The 25298-nt window shown below is 42.6% G+C and overlaps 1 protein-coding gene across 1 annotated transcript in view; it reads right to left on the bottom strand.

Moving 5' to 3' along the window:
* TEX14 (testis expressed 14, intercellular bridge forming factor) overlaps positions 1-25298 on the bottom strand; it is a 108342-nt gene that overhangs the window by 45704 nt on the left and 37340 nt on the right. Inside the window, exons 6-20 of the mRNA XM_037809976.1 lie at positions 24958-25088; positions 23762-23875; positions 22641-22764; positions 21324-21502; positions 16332-16483; positions 15218-15408; positions 14207-14357; positions 12063-12970; positions 9249-9355; positions 7224-7349; positions 6944-7029; positions 5805-6098; positions 4863-4963; positions 3197-3316; positions 1770-1836 (exon numbers count right to left, since the gene is read on the bottom strand). Of these exons, the coding sequence (XP_037665904.1) occupies positions 1770-1836; positions 3197-3316; positions 4863-4963; positions 5805-6098; positions 6944-7029; positions 7224-7349; positions 9249-9355; positions 12063-12970; positions 14207-14357; positions 15218-15408; positions 16332-16483; positions 21324-21502; positions 22641-22764; positions 23762-23875; positions 24958-25088 (2851 nt within the window). The remainder of the gene's footprint in view (positions 1-1769; positions 1837-3196; positions 3317-4862; positions 4964-5804; positions 6099-6943; positions 7030-7223; positions 7350-9248; positions 9356-12062; positions 12971-14206; positions 14358-15217; positions 15409-16331; positions 16484-21323; positions 21503-22640; positions 22765-23761; positions 23876-24957; positions 25089-25298) is intronic.

Genomic DNA, 25298 nt, shown 5'->3' with positions numbered 1-25298 from the left:
TCATTCCTAGAGCGCTGTGACTCCCGGCCATCAAACCCCATGTAGAGTTGGGGCAGGGGTGGGGTCAATTGTCTTCTGTTCTCCTTGGCATCAAGTGTCTGAGGTTACTCTTCCCCAGTTTTCACTGAGATACTCTGCAGACCTCCAGACCTACAGGGCCAATACTCATTTTCCTTCCCACCCTAGTATTACCCTGGTTTATAGAGAAGGAGACACACAGAGCAGCCTGTCCTGTTGCCAAATGTCCTAGACGTCCCCCACCCCACTCTTAGGTCCAGGCAGTCTAGAGGGCACTGAATTGAGAAAGCCCAACAGAAGAATGCCACCTTTAGCTAGTACAAAGGAACTCTGAAACCCTATCAGTGGAGAGGTGTTGGGGTCCTCTTCCTGTGACCCTCATTTAACATAAAAAATACTTAGAAAGCACAAACTAATTCCTAAGAAGCACAGTTTAGAGCTGGAGGGAAATTACAGATTTCAGATTCCAAGGTCACCCTTCACTTTACAGGGGTAACACCAAAGTAGCCCTGGGGTAACACCAAAGGTCATATAGAAAAAGTCAGGCCAGAGATGGGCCTGGAGTCCTGTATGTCTACCACTGTACCCCTGTCACAGTGGGGATATATCAGAGTTTAGGTGGAGTGGAAGGCAGAAAAGGACTGAAAGAACGGAGTAGAAATCAGAGACCTTTTCATGTGCTTCAGCTATCGGTATCTGTATCAAACTAGCCCTGGTTTTCTCACCCGTCTGCCCTAGAGCTTCTCCACCCCACCCAAACCTACTCCAAACACAAATGAAGAGGTCTCATATAGGCCAGGCCCAAACACAAAGCGATCATGGTCCAAGGCTCTGCATAAAGAGGTGGGTGGCCCAAGCCCTAGGTCTGGGGACTTTGAGGACATATTATCCTAAGAACTTAAGTGTTCCTCTAAAAGCTTCTGAAATGTTCCTGATTCTAGTAGGGGCCCTGAATCAGGTCAGAGTTGGAAGCCAGAGTGTGTAGTTGGAGGAAAAGAGTTCAAAATCCTACTCTGCCTGGGTTCTGAGTATTGAGACATGACTGTGGACAGCTACATGGATTGGTAAGTGAATGACACAGGTTTTTAGACAGATGGTTGTATACCTTATAAGAACAAAAGTATGCAATATTTACCTGTCTATAATAGAGTCAACAGTTCACTTATATCTTGTCTTGGTCCACACCCCTGGTTGTTGATCTAAGGTTAACATCTCATGAAAGTGAAAGTCATACAGAACCTAAGGCCTCCCAAGGGGTGGGTGTTATGCTAAATCTGCACTGTTGGCTGCTAATAACTCTACTAAAATGCTAAGCAAGCAAAGGAAAATGATGGTGCAACTCCACTTTTTGGTGTGGAGAAAGACAGTGAAACCTATTTCCAGTTGTTTTTGTGCCAACACTAACTGTGTGATTTGGGTAAATCAGCAAAGCTAACTGAGAACCTGCTGTATGCCACTAAGGAGCCTAAAATATAGTAGGAAGGGAAAAGGAAAAGAAAATCTATGACTACAATGTATGCTACAAAATTGTGACAGAAGATATAAATAACATGATATGCAGATATCATAGGCTGGTGAGGAGCAGGAGATTTGCTTTAACGAGAGAAATTCACTCTTCAGTTTTCTCATCTATAAAATGAAAGGCCCGGATGAGGATATCTCTAAGGACCCTTCCAGCTCTCAACATCTGTGACCCTACAGAAAGTGGAGGCAAGTGATTCTCACAGGAATCTGCCCTAATGACTTATTACCAGAGCCTTGAAGTTGTGCAAATGCACCTTGTGTTCCTTCTGAGTCCTCTTCTATGGGACTTGAGGTCTACAAAAGAATGAAAAAACAATAAAGAAAGGAGAATCACTGGGGACAGACATATCAAAAGGCAGAGAAAGAGTTCCCTAATGTTCTTGAACCTTGAAAATTTTCATCTGCATATTTTATAGAAAAATAAATCTGCTTCATAAGCATTAAGAATTTATGTGTACTATATGTTCCTCCTCAATAAGCCCTCCCCCTCCCATTTTGAGGAGGAATCACGTGACTTCTCCTTTCTTCAAATCATTATCCCCTCTTCACCCCAACCTTCCAACAAAGACATTTTGGTTCTTAGGAGCTTTATCCCAGAATAACCAAAAACGATTGAAAAAAAGTGGCCTGGTCTGCAAAACTAACCTGTGGGGTTAGAAGTCAGGACCATGGTTCCTTCTGGGGGTAAACACTGACTGGAAGCAATCGTGTGTGTGTGTGTGTGTGTGTGTGTGTGTGTTGGGGGGGTCCTTTGGGGAATGGTATTGGTCTGTTTCTTGAGCTGGGTGCTGGTTACGCAAGTGAGTTTAATTTTTGAAAGTTCACAGAACTGCACACTTACGATCTGTGTACTTTTCTCTGTTATACTTAAAAATTTTCTTAATGTCCAGCCTGTTCACAGTAAAATAAAGAACATTTAAAGGGCTGTTAAAAACGGAAACCTTCTCTGATCGAGTTTTCAGAAGCACAGACAAGTGGAAATTGTACTTTCGGATGCATCACTGGTCATTATTCTTGTCAGCCAAATATTGTGATTTACATGTACACTCCTCTTTCCTCTACCTCATCTTCATATTGGTAAAAGACCCCCAAAAGGTGGCAGGTTGGGAAGGAGAGGCAGGGTAGAAATTAAGTAAGTAAATAAGAGAATCCAATAAATTCTATTTTACAAATGAAAATACTCTATACAAGTAGGTTCGTGAAGAAAATAGGCCAGATTCCTGAGAAAGTCTGGTGTACTGGACAGCTTCAGATTCAAAGACGAACCCCTGGTTCTAATCCTGGCTTCCCCACTCCTAAAGCTTGCCAACCCTGGGTTAATGCCCTTTATCTGTGGATCTCCAGTTCTTCTTCACAGAGGCATGATGGCAGGTCTGCTCTTCCCCTCAAGAAGGGTATGTGAATTAGCTAATGTGACTAAAACTATTTTGGAAAAAACTACAAAGTGTACAAATGCAGGGATCACAATTTTGGAAAATAATGGCCTTCCATTCTCAAAGACCTTTCGGTTTTTCAGATGGTTCTTTAAAATACATTTGAAATCACTGAGATAAGTCAATGTTACGTACTCTTTTACATGTAAGCTATTTTTCTCATTAGGAATAAGGCAAAGGAGAAAGCTAAAAATGTACTTAAACTTGAACTGTGATTTTACCTCTAAAGCTAAGTTTTCTTGAGCAGTTGAGGAACAAAAATATTCATAGTCTGGAGTTAAAAATTCATCTGTTACGTCTTCAGAAGACTCTGGTGAACAAGTTGATTGTGTAGACTGATCCTATTAATAACATAGGAAATTACTTTCAAGTTGGTGTTCATTATAAACAAACCCCTTTACAGGTGGACACAGTATTAATAATGAGGCTAGCTGAAATCATCCAGCAGTCAGGGTGGCACTCTTGGTGCGGCCTCCCCCTGCCTATCTGTACCTCTGCCTCTGCCATCTTTTCTGGCAACACCTTGGGGAAAGGTGAACCAGTCTTGAGTCCCAGTGTCCTCACCTGCAGGATGGGTGGGAGGGTTAGGTGACCTCTGTGCTAGAAGATTCTAAGTAAGAATTCAAGCTGGGGCCTAAATTTAAACAAGGTATGAGGGATAGCCTGTGTGCTGGCAGCATCTCCCAGAGGAGGAGTTCAGGCTGCTCAGAATTTGGGAGTCCCTCCGGTACTAAAGATTAAAGATAAGTAAAGGAGCATGATTTTAAAAGAGCAATGCAATCTCAGTAATAAAAATAAAATAAAAAAAGTAATAGAGTCTTTTCTTCAACATCTTGCTTCCACCCCTCCCTTTTCTGCTTATTGTGCTGCACTCAGGCCCTCACTATCACATGGCTAGGCGGCTGGCTCCTCACCCCACCTTCAATCATCTTTTTGTAGAAGTTTTGCTACACACTTCCCTTGCCTGTGCACTTAATAGCTTCTCTCTTTTACCTCTCATACCAAACTGAAATTTCTCAGACAAGCCTGGTCTCCCCAACCTCTTCCCTTCTTCTCTGTCTAGGCCTGCTCTCCAGCCAAGCCATCATGCTTACTGTAGCACATTCTTCCAGCCATCACATGAAAGAAATAATGAATTGTCCTTGTGAGTGGTTTGTGTGCTATGGTTAATTACATTTTAGGTTCCTTGAAAGACCACAAGTTATATAACAAATTGTATTTATATACTGTTTCATTCTTAATTGATGTATTCTTTAAATGATTGGGTGGTCTCATGTCAATGACAGTAAAAAATTCAGTTCCTTAGTCTGGTTAGGCTGTAGCCCAAATGCAAGCTTCAAAGGTGTGTTAAACCACTGAAGCAAGGCTGTAACTTCAATGCAAATGCTCGGAAGTGACTGCACCTTGGGATCCTGTTGAGAAGCAGTTATAGGCATAAACACATTCCTTCCACTGAGTCTGAGAGATGACTTTGGGTCTTAGAGCACATTCCAGGTAAAGCCACTCTGATCACAACCCTGACTTTGCTTTTCCTGCTTCAATCCAACCTCAGTTGCCTGCTGGGCCACAAGCTTGATCTGGCCTCACACTGTGCTTTAACGCCCAGTTTTATCTACCCAACTAGACAGTAGGTAAAGGGCAAGAGCTGATTCTGACACTTGTCTATGTTCTCCACAAGCTCCAAGATACACAACAGTTTGAGGTGAACTGACTTAAAAGTTATGAGGCAAGGGGGAAAGGTTACTTACTCATGTTGAAGACATGAGGGCACATGCTCCAACCAAAAAGAACTAGTATGGATATTACTTCAGTATTATAATATTTAACAACTTGGTTTGACTTTATTAGGTCAAAGGGTTCAACTTGCCTCTTGGCCATATTACTTACGCTGTAAGATTTCTCAATGATCACAGATGCAGCAGAACTTGCTTGAAAGGCTGCAATATCCTCCGACTGCTCGTTCTTTCTGGGGGATAGGTGCCTGGTACCTAACAATTATGACACAACCAGGACCAAAGTCATTCCATGATATTCAAACATGGAAGGGGAGAAGGGTAACTTAAAAGAAGCGATCTATGCATATTCTGCCAAGGCTGGCCACGTCCCATACATCTCAATGCAAAGTGGAGACTTAGTTTAGCCTGGATCCAAAACTCAGCACTGGATCATCCACCCCTTTTTCCATCATTAAAGAGGAATGTTTGACAAGGAACAGATTCTAAATACCAAAAAACAAAAACAGATTTTCTGCCTAAGATAATTGATAATTTTAGATCTGCCTTCTTTAACTTGAAGACAAGTGTGAAACTATCCCAGTCCTGATTCCAGGGAAACTACCAGGTAGAAATGCAAAGCCTTGAGTTTTAACCTCTAAGTCTATAAAGTGATGACAGTAAATGTCATTTAACTCTAGGTTCCTCTGGCATGGAGTCTCTGGGAGCCAGTGGATGTATTTCAGACTTAAAATGCTATGCAAAGTAATGGACAGCAGGGAGTGATTGTCTGCTATTATCCTCAGGTAGGCAAGGTTCAATTCCCTCTCAGGTTAGACCCAAGACCAGGACCAGTACATGGAGATTATTTTGTTTCCTTTGGACAAAGTGGTCTGTTCCAGCAATAGAAAGACTCAAGAATCTTTGGAATTCTTTGCCTGTGGGAAGGACACTGGGGAAAAAGGGATATGCTGCTTTCTCCTGGAATTCAACATCTCCCAACAGGTGGAAAAGGGGAGAGGACCAAGCAAAGCAACTATGCCAGGAGGTTTACTTATTTTTGAGAACTGATAACTGTGTAGAACTCACCTATCCTGATTCCCCCAACTGAACTTACTGGTGAAGCTTCCAGGCCTGAGCTGCCCCCTGTGCTGGTCACAGTCACGGTCAGTGTTGCTCATTTTGTTACATTTGCTGTTCCCTCCTGGCTCATCATTTTTTCTGGGATACTGTACTGCTTGCTGCCAATCCATGTTCTCAGGGTCCCTAACAGAGGGTTGTGGCAGGGGATTGGGCTCCTTTTCGGGCTCGTTTTCAGCCTCATTCTCTGAAATCAAATTACTCTGACGATGCCAAGGAGGTACCATGGGCTGCCCGGTAGCTACTTTCTCTGCCATTTCTTTCACTTCCGCTGAGCACAAGAGAACACAGAATTTAAAACATCCCTTTAAATATCAGAAACAATGCTTTTGATTCTTAAAGAGCAAGGTAACACTATTATAATTATCACAATGATTGCCTCTTTATAATTGCATTATTCTTAGCTTTGCCCTGTTTGGCTTCAAGGGGTGGGGAGGGGAGAACTGATGACAAAACCAAGAAAGGACAAAATTTCAATCAGTTCTCCTAAATAACAGTCGTTCTTGCTGAATTCCAGAGTGGAAGACAGCAGAAAACTTGTACGTGGATCCTCTGGCTATGGAGATTTTACAACAAAAGGATATCTGAATAGCTTATTAGAAACGATTCTGTTTGAGTTCATCCATCCCTTCAGATGATGCTGAGCTCATATTTTTGGAGTGTGTGTATATATGTGCTTTCATTCCAAATGTTCTAAGTATCTGCTATTACCACTTACCATTAAAAAATGCACTGTTTCCTTTTTTAGCTTATACCATAAAACTGATACAAAAGGATTATGCCCACAGGATACGTGAAAGTAACACTACTCTTCACTTTAATAATGTTATATGTTATCTATATAGTGCATTGCTTTATTACATTTGTTGTATAATATACATTAGTAGATATAATCGCAATATTTCCCATAATGTCAAGAAATGAAAAAAGCATTTCTCTTCCTCACTTTGAAGGTGGAAGGCTCATGGGTTTAAAATGGAAAGATCTAACAGAAGAAAATAATATGGAAGACACTGCTATGGTTATAAACAGTGCAATACAGGCCATGCACTCAGAGATAATAAAATATACTTTAAATTTCATTTTCTTTAACAAAACCCATGGCTTTATACTCACTTTCCCATTTTAAATGTACCACTCCATCTTCATTATTTCTTAATTTTGGGTTACAGATTTCAGAAGACACGGATTCCATACAGATCCTAAATTGCGTAGGTATTTGGGGAGTAGGAGGGTGAGGAGCAGAATAGATACAAACATATCAATTTGCTCGAGTTCCTGACACAGTGCTGAGTCCACCAGTCCACCCAGAGGAAATGTCCCCTCCCTGAGTCACTCCTGGTTTGAACTGATGCCCTCCCAGACTCCTCAGTGTTCAGATCACAAGACTCCTTACCTGGTAGAGTCCTGGCCAGGGCTGGGTGACCCGGGAGGTCCCTGCAGGTGGCTTGACACCATGTAGAACTCACTAATTAGCTGTGTGACTTTGGCCGGAGAACCAAAATCTCTAGACCTTTCCTGGCTAAGAAATTTTTGATAAATACAGTCATTTAAATAATAATAATAATAATAATAAAAGAAATTAAAGGATTGAGTTAGGAGATCTCTAAGGTTTTTTCACTAAGTTCCAATTTCATGATTCTAGAAGAGCTCCTGGGAATTTTTCAGAAGTAGAAGAAACTCACAATTGAAACAAGTTTCACCAAACAGAATCTGGTCCCTGGGCTGTTGGTTCAGGTTCAGTAACTGTTCCTGCCCTTCAATCATAAATTTCTGTGTTTCAGTGACAGTATAATGACTAACATTTGTAAAGGCGGCTTTAAGACATCAATGATCCTGAAGAACATTCAGAGATCTTCAGTCTAATTTCATTGAGTTCTAGATCCTGACTTGCCACTAGCTAGTTGTCTGACTCTGGCAAGCTTCAATCTCTCTGGGCCTTGGTTTCCTCATTGGCAAAACAAGGGAGTTTTTCCTATCAAAATCCCATGATTATATTCATTTTATCATCTACTAAACTAACTTCAAAAATGTGTGATCTGTGGCATATATATAAACTCTCGAGGTTGGATCTGATGGACTCCTTTAGGAGCAATTTGGCAACATCAAGAAGTCTTTAAAATGTTCACACCCTTTGACCTAGCAAATCTACTTCTGGGAATCCATCCTCAGGACGTAATCAAAAATACAGAAAAAGCTTTATTTATGGTTATTGCTGCCTGTTTATAACAAGAAAAAAGAATGAAACAACCTAATATTCAACAATGGGGGAAATCCAACAATATATTAAGCTTATAAGTTTTTAATGATGTGGGACAATGGTCATATTCTAATGTAAAGTGAAGAACTGGATATAAAATTGTCTATATGCATATATTAAAATTTTATTTTTTTAAAATGCACACAAAAAGACTAGAAAGATAGATAGCAAAATGTTAAACTTTTCTTTGATTTGTTTTTTTGTTCTTTTTGGGAATGGTGGAGCTGGGCAGGGAAGGTCATCAATATCAGTTTGTCTTTGTCATCTAATGGTTATAGCGTGTCACCCCATCTTCCTCTATCAATGTCCTGAGAGTCAGACTCTCTGACATCATATAGATGGTTCTTCAAGAATTCCCTTCATAAAGGTAAAATACACTAATCTAAAGTATTTGGGCATTTTCCTTGATTCTACTTTAACATACACATTTCCCAAACTGAAAGGAACAGCAAAATCTTGTTGTAAGTCTCAGCCACCATTGGAGGGTAAACTAAGTTACTTTTTTTCCATGAGAACTGACTCAAGTGCTGAGGATTAATGCTGCCATTTATCAACTGTTTGAAGAAAAACTGAAATTGATATACTTACTCTATAATGAAAAACATTTATCGCCCCTTTAACAGCTCCCCTTATGCAAAACGAAATTTGTTTTACTGAAGTTCTTAAAAACCAAGGGTACATATGTGCTCTCCTTTCAGTGATTCATGCTGAAGCCATTTCACCTCATCGACCTGGCAGGAAATCACAGGGTAACTATTATTCAACTTCCCATCTGGAGTCAGTCATGCTTACTTTGAGCAAACCTGGTTTCTGATCAGTTTGGTTTCTGGAGCACTGACAAATGGAATTTGTGGCATTTCTTTTTATAAGAAAAACAATCTGGACAGTTTTGGAAATGTAAGATACTTTGCTTTTGACAACTGATGTGTTCTGATTAACCTACCAGCCATTTTACCTTTGATGTCTCCTACAACGTTTCATCTCACTGTTCTTTACACTCATTTGATGGAAAGCACCTGCCAAGATTTGTTCCTACATTATCATGCTTCTTCATTCACAGTTCCCTTGTCACTGGGCATATGAAGATCATTATGTGGCCTCAGGGTCCTATGGGAGCCTTAAAATACGGTAATACAAAGAACAATAAAACATGTGACCCACCTTTTGGTATTTTGGTTCATCCTTCTTTCCAAACTGTTTTTGGCCCCTTGACTGGGCTGAAATTGTTTGCCTGTGTTCTGTTTTCTGAAGCCACAAAGAGCTGGCAGCTTAAAAAGCAGTAAACATGTTTCAGTGCTTTGATGAGTGAATTCTTCTTCTCTTTACTCTCACACTCCATTTTCAAAGACATTCTTGCTAAACGTGCAGAAATAACCATATCTACCGAAATGATTTCCCCATGCATGTTTCATATCTAGTAACCCATCTCTTATCTGAAGTCCTTTACCCAGAAATGATGGCTACCAGGAACCCAGCCCAGACAGGGTGCAAGTGAAGAATGAGAAGATCAAATAAGACATAAAAAATCCATACACTTTCCTGAGCACCTTTTCCCTATACTATTATTAAGGCAGCAGAGCTTTGTGGCAGGAGCACTGGGCCTTGGGTTCTAGTCTAAGCCTTACTTAGACTAATCTAAGAAAGGCTTATGCTTCAGTTTTCTCATCCATAAAATGGGGGCAATGATTCCTGCCCAGATCTACTATGAAAATAAAATACAATAAAATAAGGACTATTAATATTTTGGAAAGAGCACAAAAAAAAAAAAAAAAAATTGAAACCTATTCCTCATTTTTAAAAGAGAGACTTTCAGGTCTGCTTATTCCAATTTTAACAAACTTAGTTAATTATATTTCCCAGCCTGCAGTAAACTGAGGCAACAAATGTGGGCTTTGGAAATGGCAGCAAGATGCCTAAGACTGAGAATAAAGCATAAAAACAATCACAAGCTCCTCAGACTATGACCTCCCTATAAATATGGTACAGTTGCTTTATACACAGTCATATGTACTAGTGGATGGTTTCCAATGATGGCTGCCATCAATTCCTGCCCTCCCTGTCCACACTGCTACTCCTCCCTCCAACAGCTAGAATCTATTTGCCTTCCCCTTGAATTTGGGTTGGCCTTGTGACTTTCTTTGACCAAGAGAAAGCAGCAGACATGACACTGTCCTAGCACTGGGATTTGCTTTTAAGAGGCCTGGCAGCTTCTGCTTCTGCTTGGGAAGTCAGTCACCATACTATAGAGAAACTTGGGCAGTTGAATGATGAGCAATTGAATGATGAGAAACCAAATGCAGAGAGAGAGGCCTCATGGAGGAGCAACAAGGCAACAGACATGTAAATAAAGCCTTCTTAGATCTTCTAACCCAGCCCAGCTCCAGATAAATGCAACCCAGCGAATGACCCCAGTTAATGACACATGGAGGAGAAAAACTGCACAAGTGAGCCCTATGAAATTCCTGTTCATAGAACTGTGAGAAAGAATAAACCATTGTTATTGTAAGCCATCAAACTTTGGGGCTTTATGTTGTGCAGCAATAGATAACCAAAACATAATATACAAGAAAATATATTTCTAATAGGTTTTTTTTTTTTTTTTTTAGCAAATTCTCATTTTCACTGGAGACAGAAATATTAGGGTCTAAGTAAATTCTTTGTCCCTTCTCTTTATATTAAAACAAAAGCCACTGAAGAAAAAAGAAAATGAAATGCTTTTCTAAGTAAGTTTTCTAAGAGAGGACTGAAGCCTCACTGAAGTTCAGCATGGTGCACTGAAAGGATACTAGACCTGAAGTCAGCAGTGGACCTTGGTGATGGCATAGCAAATGATGGAGGATGGTGGGTGGGTGTGAAAGGAGCTGGCTGCCCCATGCAAGCAATAAGGGTGTGCACTGGAGGTGGAGAATTTTTAAAATAAAAATAAAACCAACTAAAAGTTGGTCTGTTTTTTCTTACCAAGGGCTCGCAATTCTAAACCACATCAGTGATAAAATCCTCCTTCCAATGGGGCAGACTTCTACTCTGCCCCCATCTTGATAATGCCACTAGAACTTGGGAAGTTTAAATCACTAAGTTTAAGCTGCACACTCTGTAAAATGATAGGGTTGATCCATCTTTGAGGGGTCTTCCAGCTCTAAAATTCTGTGAATCTAAGAGGAAACCAGCTATGTGTGTGTGAACTTGTTTAAAATTCATTCAATTCATTCATTCTCTAATTCCTTTAATGACCATTTATCAAGTAGCTACCACATGCTGACCACAATGCTGGTGCTGGGACACAGAAGGAGTAAGACTGGGGCCCTGTCCTTACGGAGCTCACATTTGTGCCACTCTACAACATAATTAAGCCTCAAGCTCAACCTCCCAATTTAGCTCCTGTTGTGTCTTCTCCCCTCCTCTGGGTTGTTTTCTCTAAACATCAGCTCCCTCTGTGTCCCTGACATGTGATCTAATGTGGGCAGAGTTTATGGAACATTCATCATCATATTCCAGGAGACTAATATAATCTCTGACTCCATAAATGTTTGTTGAATGAATGAATGACTAAAGGAATGAATAAGCAAATTAGAATGGGGATTAATGACTGTCCAAGATATCTCACATAATAAATTGAACCATATGAAATTGCCAATACCTGACTATTTGTCCTCTAAAACAGCTCTGCCCATGTTAGATGAGACATGGTGGGGGGCACAGAGGGAGCTGATGTTTAGAGAAAACAACCCAGAGGAGGAGAGAAGACACAACAGGTTTACAGAGAAGGATATGAGCTATGTTTTGATTTTGGATTGGGAGGTAGAGAGTATTGACCTTGAATTCCATCTTAGAGAACTTATTTCCTAGAACCAAGAGGACCCAACTATGAGTTGGTTGCATTTATATGCCAGTCAAAGCACATAGGTTAGGGAAAATGTTAAACCCACTTCCAGGGTCCTGTTTGGGCTTCCCTTGCCTCCCATTTCTTAGGTTTACCTGATGGCTCTTCTTGGATTGATCCCCAGGGCTTTCTTCAGAGACCTGGGTGAAAGGTTTCCAGCCACAGTCACTTCTTTTCCTGGTCCTTTTGCCAAAATGTCCCCCTTGAAAGTCTCTCACTGTTAGAGACCTTGCCAGAGTCTCGGAATTACCACTGGTGTCTGGCTGCCTGCCCACCAATAGATGCATGGCAGGAGGGACATAGGTCAAAGATGGGGGGCCAACGGCTAAAAATGGTACATTTGCAAACTCTCTTGAAGAAGCCCACAAAGACCTTTGCTGCTCCTGCTCCTTCTGTATCATCTCAAGCTCATTTACTTTCTGTTCAACATTCCTCAGTGTATCGGTAAACTGGTGCATTAATGTCTGTGAAATCTTTAGATTCAGCACACACTTACTGATGTACATATCAGTCATGGATTTGTTGCTCACATTGCCCTTTGCTTCTCTGGTTGACACCTGTAGGTTGAGTGAACTAAGTGAACTGTTTTGCCAGACCCAGTCCTCAATGGAAAGCTCTGTGTCAGATTTCAAAGAGCTCTCATCCTCATTGCAAAAGCAGCATGCCTCTCTCTCCATCTTGTCCAATTCTTCCTCCATGGACTTCAGTTCAACTACCTGATGTGGGGTATCTCCCCAAAGAGATGAACCAGGTCCTGGGGGTTCTTCCTCTTTCTCATCTCCCATGTCCAAGCAGCTTGAGTAGATTTCATTGCTTTCAAAGCTGCGGAGGCTTGCCTGACCTGTGCTGGCGCTTTTAGTTTCTTCCGCCACAGATGAAACAAGAGAAGCAACATCTTGGTTTTGAGTATCCTTGGCTGTTAGACTTGGATCTGGGCCCTGCAGGTCTAGTTCTGCTTTTTCAGTGGGAGAACAGGGACTCCTTAGTGCATGGTGCAGACTGCCTGTTGAAAAGAGTCAATAGTGCATTTCTTTAAGAGTAGGAACATCCAACTGATTACTGTGATAGCATTCGGCAGCTAAACAGCTTTAGCTTGTTGCTTAAGTAGCATGAGAATGCAGGACACAGATTTTTACTCCCTCCCCAGTTGTAGCATGCTGCCGGATATACTCAACAAAGGGTGGGAGGTGAGAGGGTATTTCTAACCTAGGCCAAAGTTCCCAGTTTGACTTAGTTGAGAAAAAAATTGGGGGAGGGGCAGATGGGGATCAATTTTCCCCGAATTTGGGGAAAAATATTTTAAGTTTCATTTGTAGTATGTTCAAGACATGCATAACTGTCAGGACATGCAAATTAAAGACCCTTCAATCTCAAAGACTACATAGCTTTCTATAAAACACAAGAGTTTGACTGTTTATGCCTGTTAAAAGTTATGCTCTTGGTGAGCATTTGATAAAAAGCAGCCAAGACACTGCCCAGGAAGCCACTGCATCATTGGGGGATACCTCTTCAAAGAATAATATCATGACTGACCAGCACCCCTGGAAGACAAATGTATGACTTCCAGAGAATGGGATGGAGAAGCCTAAGTAATGAGAGCTTAGGCCTCCAGCCCTGTCATAAGGAGAATCAGAGTGAATGGTCCCTTGGCTGTAACTGGAGGCCTGTGTTCCCACTATCTAACAAGTTCTATAATCCTGAGCAGGTCACAACCTCTCTGAATCTTAGTTTTCTCATCTATAGTGTTATAGCATTAAGCAGATGATGGCAAGGTTTTTCCCAGTTCTAAATTCTTAAGTCTCCCAATGCAATAAAAAGCAAAAAAGCTATCAAAAAAATACCAAAATGTTAATGAATTATTGTTAAATGGTGGAATTAAAGTGGCAATCTTCTTTGTACTGTTCCAAATTTTCTAAAAAATGAGCAGATATGAGTTTGAAATTTTAAATATCATCATTTTTATTTGTGAAGCAACAACATAAATTCCTAAGAGTAATCATGCTAGAAATAAACTGGTTGTCACTGCTTCACTCTAAACCCAAGCAGGATGTAGATGAGCCCAAAAAAAGCTTAACTTAATGATTTTAAGGATCTTGACTTTTCCCTGAGGCATCCATCTCATAACTTTTCCTGGCATAAATTATATTAACAGTTTTGATGAGCTCCTTAGTTGCAGCTCACTGTCTCTCAGAACATGTGCATGTCAAAGTGATGCTTAACCTGTAAGTTAAGCCCATACCAGTTTCCTTCAGCTCTTTTATTTCCAAGTCAGGTGGCTCTTTGGGGTGTTCTGAAGTCAATCCTAAATAGACATCGACATCAGGATGGAGTTCATATCTCTGTATCCTAGGGGTCTCAGTTGGCTGAGTTCTCTGGGCTCCAACAAAATCCTGTAAGACAAGAAATATTGTCAAGGACATGTTTTCACTGGTGTTTTTAGAACACATACAGGTGTCACATAAATTTCCTCTTTTTTTCCTGTAGGGTAGACTGACTGTGTTCCAGTTAGGTAATTGTTGGGGATTGAGTCATGCTTCCCTCAAAAGGCATGCTCAGGTCCCAACTCCAGGTCCTGAGGGTGTGAACTCATTTGTAAATAGGACTTTAATGATGTAATAATTAGTTAAGATGTGCCCCAACTTAATGAGGGCAGGATTTAATTGACTATGGCTGACATCCTTATAAGCAAAGGAAACTGGACACAAAAAAAGGAGCCATGATATATGCAGCCAGAAGCTGGAAGTCAACAAAACCAGGAAGAAAGGAGGAAATGGTGCCATATACACTGTCATGTAATAGAAAAACCAAGGAACCCCAAAGATTGCTGGCCAGCCAGAAAAAAAAACTGTGGGAAGAAGCAAACCTTCTAGCCTCTGAAACCATGAGCCAATAAATTCCTGTTGTGAAGCCAATCCATCATATGGTATTTGTTTTAGCAGCTGGGAAACTAATACAGTAATTAATTTTTATTATCAATATTTTAAAAGTAATAATAGCTGCCATTAACTGAATCTTCCCAATTTGCCTACAGTGTGCCCCTACCATGTATTGAGCCTCATAGCTCCCCCTCCTCAATTCCCTGCTGCCCTCACCAAGTTAAGCAATTAGGCTTTTTTCAGAAACACAGAAAGGATGTTATAAAATGGAGAGGTTCCAAAACATCTTACAGTGGTAGTCCTTGATCTCTAGAGCTCCCAATTCCCCTGAGATGATAAGGGAACATCAGTTCTCAAACAACTTGAGGGCTTACCTTTAAGTCATTCTTCAGAATATACCGGATATCTTGAAGGTTCATAGCTCGGTCTTTCTGCTTGACCTGGATGCCTGACTGAACAATATCATAGTAAGGTTTTGGAAGCCTGATATCAGCTTCCAAATAATTTCCCAAAACTACAGCTTCTTTAACAACTGAGCCATCTAAGCCATTCCAGGGTATGTTGTCTGTAAGAAAAAAAGTCATGAGAAGGAGTGACATTAAGAAATCAAATGAAGCTGGGTAACTTTAGTCAAGTCACTCAGTCCCTTTAAACATTAGTTTCTCCCTGTAGAAAAACAACCTGGGAAGCCCAATTACAAACAAGAAGCCACTTCATCTATTTACCAGGGAAATCCCTGTCACAGAGACAGGGAATTGTAGTGTCACCTTCATGTACACATAAGATCCCTGCTGGCAGACCTAGGGACCAGAAAGGTATCTGGTGAAGTATGTTTCATGACATTAGGCTGGGTAGCCTGATGCATTCCTCTTATGGAAGGTGTGGTTTTGCCTCTGAGACTGCAAACACTACTAAATGGTGGCTGACTCTCCCTCACCACCTCGGTGAATGTGTGTGCGTGTGCATCTGTGTATGTGCACATGTGCATGCTTCCAAGGCTGACATCTCGCTCCTGAAGAACTCCCGACCTCAGCTATGTGACTACTTCCTTCAGATAACAGTAGGTTTGGGAGGGGGTTCCATTCTTCCAAGCCTAGCCATATACTGGTTCCTAAGCATATTTGATTTCATAGTCTACTTCTCAGAGGCCAGTCTTTTCCCCTCATTTGTAAGTTCTTAAGGGACACTGCACAGAGATCCTTAAGTATTGATGATAATATTCAGTTTAAAATCTTTTCTTGGATTAAATTCATTACCACTGACAAGCTGATGCGTGGGCTTTGCTGAGTCTTAAAGAATAGGTTTAAAGAGATTTCTGAAGGATCATTTTCTTTCTACTACATAAGCACAAAGAAGTTTCCTTGAAGAAATATCTTTTTTCTAAGTCCTGTATTTTCATAAAACTAAATAACTCCTGGGGGAAACCGCCCCCTCCCTCGCCCCAAGAATAGGGACTCTGGTCAGCCATTAATGCACTACTCGACCTACCTGTTAAAATCTCCTGTATGATCATAGAAAAGCTGTAGATATCTGACTTCACTGTGGCTGCCTTCTGTAAGATCACCTCCGGGGCAGCCCAGTTGTACAGCTGGGTTGGAAGGGGTACCTGAGTCAGATCCTTGTGTGCACCTCTGTCCTGGCTATAGAAGAAAACACACAAGGCAGGGCTCATGTCTTAAAACACTGTGATCACACATAGCACACTTGTGAATTTTTGCCTCTGATGACTGGCAACTTCCTTGAGCTTCTGGAAACCTAGCTAGAACCTGAGCTAACACATCGCTTCAGTGAGCCAACACAGCACTTGTAGTTACTTATTGTTCCTACCAAATTGGGCCCTGTCCACCCTCCCACCTCATCTGGCTGCTCTCTCCCACTCACCCACTCTACTCAAGTCACAGGGACCTCTACTCAGTTTCTCTAACATGCCATGCTGGTTACCACTTCAAGCCTTTGCATCGGTAGTTTCCTCTTCCTTGCATTCTCTGCCCACAGATCGTAGGATTACTGGCTCCTTCTTATGACTCAGGTATTAGCTCAGAAATCACCTCGTTGGAGAGGCCCTCCTTGACCACCTAATCTAAAGTAGTCACGTTTTATTGGCTCAGAGTGCTTATTATCCGAATTTTTTGTTCATGTACTTATTGTTTATCATCTATCTCCCCTCCAATAGTGAGTCAGCTCCGTGACAATAGGCACCTTACCTGTCTTTTATACCACCATATCCCCTGAGCTTATAACAGGGCCTCAACACTTATTGTTGAACAAATGAATGTAAGACTCTTTCAAGACCATGCTCAAGCCCCTTCTGCTTTACTGAAGTATTGTGCAACTCCTCCAACTCCTTCCAGTTGCTTCTTCTGTGAACTCCGATCACTTGGGATCATGACCTCTCAGTTCGGCACTCAAAGGTTCACTGATTTGCTTGAATAACAACTTCCCACCTAGATTCCTTAAGAGCACAGTCTGAGTACCCTAAGGGTCTTCTGTACCAACAATGCTGACTTCCACCAAAAACTGTCATGAGCAACAAATGAGTTAATGGATGTGAAAACACTCCGTGAACTACAAAGCACTATGCCAAGAAAGGAATGAACATGAACATTACAGTAGACAGTCAGTAAAGACTTGATGAATGGTTGACTGATGAGTAAGAATTAAATTTTTAAAAAGCAAGTGACCAGAAGTTCTTTGCTGATCTGGCTTAAGAATAAATTTTATACATACAATGGAGCATTATCTAGCCATGAAAAAGAATGAAGTTCTGAAACATGCTATACATGGTTGAACCTTGGAGACATCATATTGCATAAAATAAGCCAGACACAAAAGGACAATTATTAAATGATATCACTTATATGAAATAATTAAAATATGCAAATTCATAGAGCCAGAAAGTAGATTACAGGTTAGGAGGGGCAGGGGAAGGGGAGAATGAGGAGTTAACGCTTAATTGGTACAGAATTGCTTTATGGGGTGATGGAAAAGTTTTGGTAATGGATAGTGGTGATGGTAGCACAGCATTGTGAATCTAATTAACCACTGTACACTTGGAAGTGGTTAAGATGGGAAATTTTATGTTGCATGTATGTTATCACCATAAAAAAAATTTAACGGATTTTAGATAATAGGATCGGCTTCCCAGCATTTGAACAAACTTCTGTAAATAATGGTTCTTCCAACTGAACTTTTTATAGGTGACAGTGAGTTCTAGAAGCCATGAAATTATAAAAGCTGGTACTGACTTTTTGGTTGTATTGCTGAACTGTTAGGTGTGGAATGGTGTAGTGTGGACACCATGGATATGCATGCACATATTACATCAGTATTCATGGAAAAAACAATGGAGTGTTTTATTATCATAAATGTACTCCAAGAACCTAGCATGCTTGGCTCTTCACACTGGGGGGTGACCCTCCAAGGGAAATACCCACCTTCCTTCTCAAGTCTTTTAGACTTGTCTAATGTTCTGGCAAGGGAGAGGTCCCTTTAACCAGGATTTATATCCTTTCTCTTTCTCTTCCTCCCTTACATACCCTTCTTTCTTATCTGTTGAAGCTAGATAGTGGGGAAGGGGAGGAAGTCCTTCCTTTCTGGCTGTCATTCTAGGATGGTTACCTTTCTGGGCTTCAGCTCTGACATCATTAAAATTATATTTGTCTGTGGCTTTGTGACACCATCTCCTAGGTCAATTCCAGCAGATTCATCAAGAAGGAACTGAAGAGTAGGAGAAACTGCTGTATCTCTTTTACACCAAGAGATGGAGCACTATCCTTGCCACTGACAGTCAACAAACCGACCCGCCCAACTAGAGTGTTACCAAAAATAAATGTGGAATTCAAATTGTTCTGGATTCTTGGTTAACCAATTCATGTTATCAGCTTTCAAAGAAAGTTATGGCTGCAACTTCTTGCTGACTGACATTTCCACCTGAAGTTCCATTCTAAGGTCAAAAAGCCAATGAAGGCTCACACCTGCCAACCTCACTCAGTCACTCAGTCACTCTGGATTTCCCAGTGGTGCTTATGGACTCTCACCTCCTACCCCATCACACTTGACCAGTGTGTTGACCCCAGACCCTTTTATTCCTTGGCTACCACCAGGCCCTGCCCTTGTGGCCTCCTAGCTGTTCTTCCTGCTCTCAACCTGCAACCTGTTCTGACCCTATAGCCTTTATGACCTGGGATGAGCCCCAGCTCTGCCTCTTATCCAACCAGCTGGGTGACCAGACCATCCCTTCACCTCTCTGGGCCTCAGTTTCCTCATTGATAAAAGGACAGGGTTAGGCTGGGCCATCTGCAAAGTTCAATGTCATTCCAGGATTCATATTTCTACTGGAGAACTCAAGTAGGAGAAACTGTTATGCCTCCATTTTACCAACAGATGGCAACCCACCACTACCAAACAGCATGGATTTTGTCCTAGCCTTTCTGAAAAAACCTTTGGTGTTGCCAAAAAAAAAAAAAAGAAAAAGAAAAAGAAAAAACAGTCCCAACTCCTTAGCTAGCTGAACTTACAGCCAAAGTGGTCAACGTTGCTCTGAACCATCTCAAGTTTTCCTTTCATCTGATTCATCCATTCATTTAACAAACACTTATTGAGCAGTTGCTATATGGCAGGCCCTGAGCTAAGTACTGAAGGAGTGATGAATCAGCCATGGTCCCTGCCCTCTGGAAGCTCACTGCCTGGTGGGGCATTTACTTGTATATAAATGACTGTGGTATAATTCAGTGGTAAGGGGAGGGAATATGCAAAGTGCTACAGGGGAGGAGGGCATCAGTGTAAGTAGGCTTCATGGGGTGTGGTGGGAGGTTGTATCCGAACTTAGGCTGACAGGAAAAGTAGAAGTATGCTGGGTATTCCAGGTGCAGGGTACACAGCACTGTGAAACAGCAAGGACTTTAAGTGGCTTTGGATGGCCAGGAAGGGAGTGGCAAGGGATGAGGCTGGCAATGGGCAAGTGGACTCCCATCTAGGAAGGTTTCCATACCCCACAAAGATGCCTGTACTTAATCCTGTAGTCAAACTGCTGAAATGAGGAGCTGCTGAAATATTTACTCAGATCAGAATCTTAGCAGCTCAACTGGTGACAGCTGTGGCCTCCACTGGCTTCCATGTGAGCAACTGCCACACTCTAGTTGTGCCAACTGCTCCCCCTGCCTCTCTCTTGCTCCTTACTGCCCCTTCTCCACGTATAGGAGCAAAAGGGATCTTCTTCAGCTGTAACTCAGCTATGACACCATCCTGCTCAAAACCTTCCACAGCATCCCAGTGTTCTTAGGATAAAATTCAAACTCCTCCCCAAGGCCCATAAGACCGAGCACAATCTGGCCCCTGCCCTCCTCTCCAGGCAGAGGGACAAGAGGAACTTGAGGTGTGAGGAACCAAGAGTCTTTCATTCTCATTCATTTCACAACCATGTGCCAGGCCTGTTCTAGCATTTGGGATTCAGCAGTTAACTAAACAAATCCCTGCCCTCGAGGAACTTTTCATCTGTTGAGAGGAATACATTATTGAGTATGAGAAGCAAAGACCTGCAGAGACACTCAGACACAAAGCATCAATGATGAGTAGGTAGGAAACAAAGTAAAAGGGGTGTAGGTGGTTCTAAGCAAAGTGTCTTCCCAGTGGCCTAAGCTCTCAGAGAAGTAGAACGAAACTGGACCAAAGACTTAGAGTGGATAGCAGCAAGGAAGCACAATGGAGATCCTCTGCACCCCAAGAGCCTGGGGGTGAGAAATGGGGGATCAGCCCCAACTCTCAGAAGGACTTTGACCTCAGCCAAACAAGAAACTAAGTCCATCCACCGCACCTTGAATGAGGGAGTTGTTTTTGTAACTGCTCCCTCACTGTGCTAGGTTGGGGAAGGGGGGCGGGGAACATCCTCAGTGACCAACTTGGTACCTGGCCTAGACCTAGGAAGTGTTCATCAGTCATCCCATTCTCTCTCCTTCCAGGACACACAGCTAAGGTACAATTCCTAGCCTTTTCTGCAGTGAGGATGTAATTGGGCTCTGGCCACTGGAAAGTGGGAAGCAATGGCATACCCACTTCTGGGCTGGGCCCTAAACCGTATGTTCTCTGTTGCTCATCAGAGAATACAGTGGGGGACTGAGGCCAGGGGAACAGCAGAGACCCCATAGGGGAATGCAGAACACGGTGCGACATACAGCTTGGTTGTGTTAAGCCACAAGAAATATTAGAGTGGATTGTTAGAGCAGTTACACACATTAGCTAATATTGGATCTTACTTTTAAATGTTTATTAAAATAAAAATACACCAAGCAAAAGTAACTAAGCCAAAGCCTCTTTAACCCTTGGCAGACAAAACAGGATATTTGGGAAACCTCTCCCCACATTGACGGACTACTCAGCTCACCATTGAGAAGGGGTCCTGCCTGATAAGATTTTCTCTCTTTCTTTAACAAAACTCTCACCCATCCTCCCACCCCCCAGGACTCTTTGAAAGGTTCTGCCTACCTTTCCATCATGTACTCCAGGTTGGTCAGCCTTGCTTCCCCTGTGGAGACGATGTGGACAGCATAGGAGCTGAGGGAGCGGTGGATAAAGTTCCGGGAATGCAGGTATCTCAGAGCATCAGAGATCTGGAGCAGCAGGTGGACAATCACCTCCATGTGCAGTATGGGGAACTGGGACCGCTATAAGCGGGAGACAAAATGTCAGAAAGAAAAAGGACCAGGCACTGTAGACTGCTTTAGAATTTCCAAAGTTATTTCATTTGAGCCTCACAATCACCTAGTCTCCCCATTTCACAGAAGGGGAACCTAAAGCTCAGTGAGGCTAAATGACTGGCTGAAGGTCCCATAAAACCAGGCCCCCTGGTTCTAATCCCGGGCTAAGCTTCTTCAAAGCTCAAAAAATGAGGAGAAACTTCTCAAAACTGGCATGTACATCCAGGGATGGCCTTGAGCAAACTGGCAGGGGAGTGTATCCAAGGGGGTACCTTTCCCACCCCCCATAAACCCATCCTGCTCCCTCCCTTTTTAAGCATGAAAACTGGAAGCTCAAAAGATACTGGAGAATGCAGATAACCAATCCAGCTCCTACCCATCATATGAACTACAAAGTTCATTCTAAGAGCACAGAAATTCACCCACATGGATGTATCAGCTAATTGAAGTCATAATGGGTATCTCCCCAGAGACGTGGTATTTTAATGAAAAAGTAATGCCATCACCCAAAGAAAGGAAAAATGGAACACTAATAGGAGACCCTCAAATGGCATGAATGGCAAGCCTTTGGGGAAAAGGCCTTTTTGGAAGGTCTCTCCTTACTCTTACTGAAGCCCACGGTATTTAGAACAGTCATGAAGAAAGAAAAACAAATCTACCAGGACTTCTCTGCAGCCACATCTCAGCCCAAAGAACACTTCCCAGGGAGTTTGTCGGCCATGAAGATGTCCTCCCCCAAGGAAAGCTGAGAGGTGAGAGGGGGACTGATTAAACGTCTCTATATAAATAAGCCAGGATAGGGCACAAGTCAAAACGTGACAGGGAAATAAGGCCAGTGACTATTCAACTGTAGTTAGTGTTTTCTAGGTCTGCTGAACTCTTGATGGCTGATAAAGAAGCAGGACCAACAATAATAAAATCACAATAGTACTGACTGTGTCCCTGTCAAGTTTAAAAGGTGTGTTACACAGCCCCATACAAATAAAGAATTAAGAGATTTATTTTTCATGCATGCACAGATGGAAACTACTGTTGGAGCAGTGGAGAGAAGACAGGAAGAAGTGGGCAGAGCAGCAAGAGAAAAATCATGACAGCTGCCACATACCTGTTCATGGAGAACACTGAACAGGGTGCCAACTGTGATGCGCTCATAAACAAGACGAGTCTTCCCCAGGTCCTGGGACAGGCACACAGCCATCAGCTGCAGCAGGTAGGGATGCCGCAATTTGCTGCAAAAGGGAAGAAGTTTCAGATGAGGCAGGGGGAAGAAGAATAGGATGAAAAGATGGATGTTATCCCTTCTTCTGGGCCCCTTGAACAAATTCTAAACAAATACCACTTGCATATACATTTTTCCAAAGAAATCTGGAGGGGGTGGGGTTGTGTGTTGTTGGAGTCTGTGGCCTCTTCTGACCAGAGCTTGAGGGCTCAGACTCATCAGTGGCAAGGACAATGTCACTAGGAGCTAATGAGCAAGGCATTATACATATCTTGCATGCATCTCTTGGATCCTGGCAACCACCTGCAAGAATGTATCACTTTATCCATTTTAGAGATGAGGAAACCAAGGATGGGGAGACGTCAGGAACTTGTCCAAGGTTACACACCCCATTCAGTTACACACCAAAGCCTATGCCGCATCTACATTCATCCAACTTCTTTCCCCACCTCCTGTAGGAGTTGAGTGGTCTTCTCAGGAGAGCTCCAGGAACCTGGGTCCACTCTGGAGACCCTGGTGTGAAACCATGAATTGAGATCGTGTTCCCAGCAAGTGCTCAAAGATCCAACCCTGGAGTCACAAGGAAACCTAAGATACTGAAGCCCCTGGGTGTGTCCTCAACGGCAGAGACATCTAGATCTCATGAGGAGCCATGCTCTATGAAAACAGGGCAGCTGTGTGCTGTACTGCATAGGCACGGGCCTGGATGGGGCAGGCCTTGGGGCTACAATAGGAGAGCCAAAATGGACCTGGATGGACCACCCACAGACAGGGGTTATGCGAAATCATCAATTGACAGAATTGAGTCCCTAACCAATGCCACCCCTGCACCTCAGGCTATCCATTCATGTCTTCTTTTTGTTGGCAGCCCTTGGCAGTCGAGTAACCCGAGGTCACCAGGAGAAGCTGAGGCTGAGCCCAGCTTAACTCTGACCCTGTAAAGGTCTGTACAGAGACCTGACCTATCATGGGCTGGAGTCTTGGATCTTCTGCCATCCCTTTCTCACCTGCTGTGCTCCTGCTCAGCAATTAACAAGTCAGCCAGCCGCAGCCTACTGCAGTGTGGGTGGGTGGGGAGATTCAGCTCCTTCACTGAGACCCTGCTCCCATTCCAAACCAGGCTACAATGGTAGGAGAGAGAGTGAGCAGGAGAGGGTGAGTGGCCAGAGACCTGAGGACTAGTGTTTGTTCACACAGTCTGTAAAAATCCCCTTGGGCGCCAGTAAGCCCTCCTTCCCGCTATCTCCCTTTACTACAGCACTCCTGAGAAACTTAGGTACCAGTGGCTGGCAGATACTAAAGGATTTAAGGGAGGGAATGACTTGATCAGGTTTGAATTTTCGAAAGACAATGGCACAAACAGTGTGGAGAATAGATAAGACAAGGAGATCAGTCTTGGTGAGGGATGGTGATAATCTGGGCAAAAGCAAGAGAAGAGGGACAGGGGAGGGAACCTGATAACAATCTGGGACATGGGCAGAAAAACAGAGTGTATTTGTAGGGGATGGAGGGCTTTGTGAATCTAGTATGGGCTTTTTCTCGAACAAAGCTTTAGAAGGTTGTTTCTTCTAAGCAGGGAAGAAGCATCCAGGTTCAAGGAGGCCAAGAGAAGTTGGCTAGGACAACTCCTGTAACCCTGCCAGAGGTAGGAAGTGAGAATATCCCAGTCACAGCCAAATCCTGTTACTGCCACCTCTACTGGACTTGGCTGGTGAGGGCTTTAGCTGAGGCCTGTTCTGGCTGCTACAGGGACCTCAATATCCTATGGCCTGTATCAGAAGCAAGACAATCATCAGCAAGCTGGCTCTTATTCTTCAGAAAGCAGGGAGATGAAAATACTAACATAAACAATCTTTTAGATGAGTGGCTCTCAATTAGGGGTGATTTCAACCCCAGAGGACATTTGGCAGTGTCCGGCGACACTTTTCATTGTTGCAGCTAGGGGAGAAGGGTGCTACTGACTTCTAGTGGGTACAGACCAGGGGTGCTGCTCAACATCCTACAGTGCACAGGAGGCCCCTACAACAAAGAATTATCCAGCCCAAAATGTCAAGAGTGTCACACTGAGAAACCCTGATTTAGACATATGTTTTTAAGCGTTCCCTTGTGTTTGGGTAGAAACCCTCCAAACATAGGAAGCCCCGCAACGCCCCTTATTCCTGTGTGACTAACTCAGGCCTCCCACTGGCCAGCCTCTGCTTACTTGGTCATGACCATGTAGGGGCCACTGCAGAAAGAAAAGGTGGGCTCGTCGTCAGCTTGAATCACTTCCTTTTCTCCAATTACTGGGAAAGATCCCAGATAGGCAAGCTGTGTTCTCCCTGTGAGATAAAACTGAAACCAAAGAGCAGCCTCAAATTGTGGGGAGAAAAGAGAAAAGGTGAAATACTCCGAGAACTTTATCAGCCAGCTAAAAATAACGATAGCTGTTACTTACCAATGTGCTAAATATCCCATGCATTGGTTGTTATTCTTTCATGTATATTACCTTTAATCTTCCTAGAAACCCTGCAAGGTTATACTATTCTTTCTGTTTTACTAATG

The sequence above is a fragment of the Choloepus didactylus genome, chromosome 18 (assembly GCF_015220235.1).
Source record: "Choloepus didactylus isolate mChoDid1 chromosome 18, mChoDid1.pri, whole genome shotgun sequence".
NCBI lineage: Eukaryota > Metazoa > Chordata > Mammalia > Pilosa > Megalonychidae > Choloepus > Choloepus didactylus.
Note: the sequence above shows the minus strand (reverse complement) of the source record. Positions and strands in the feature narration are given on the sequence as shown.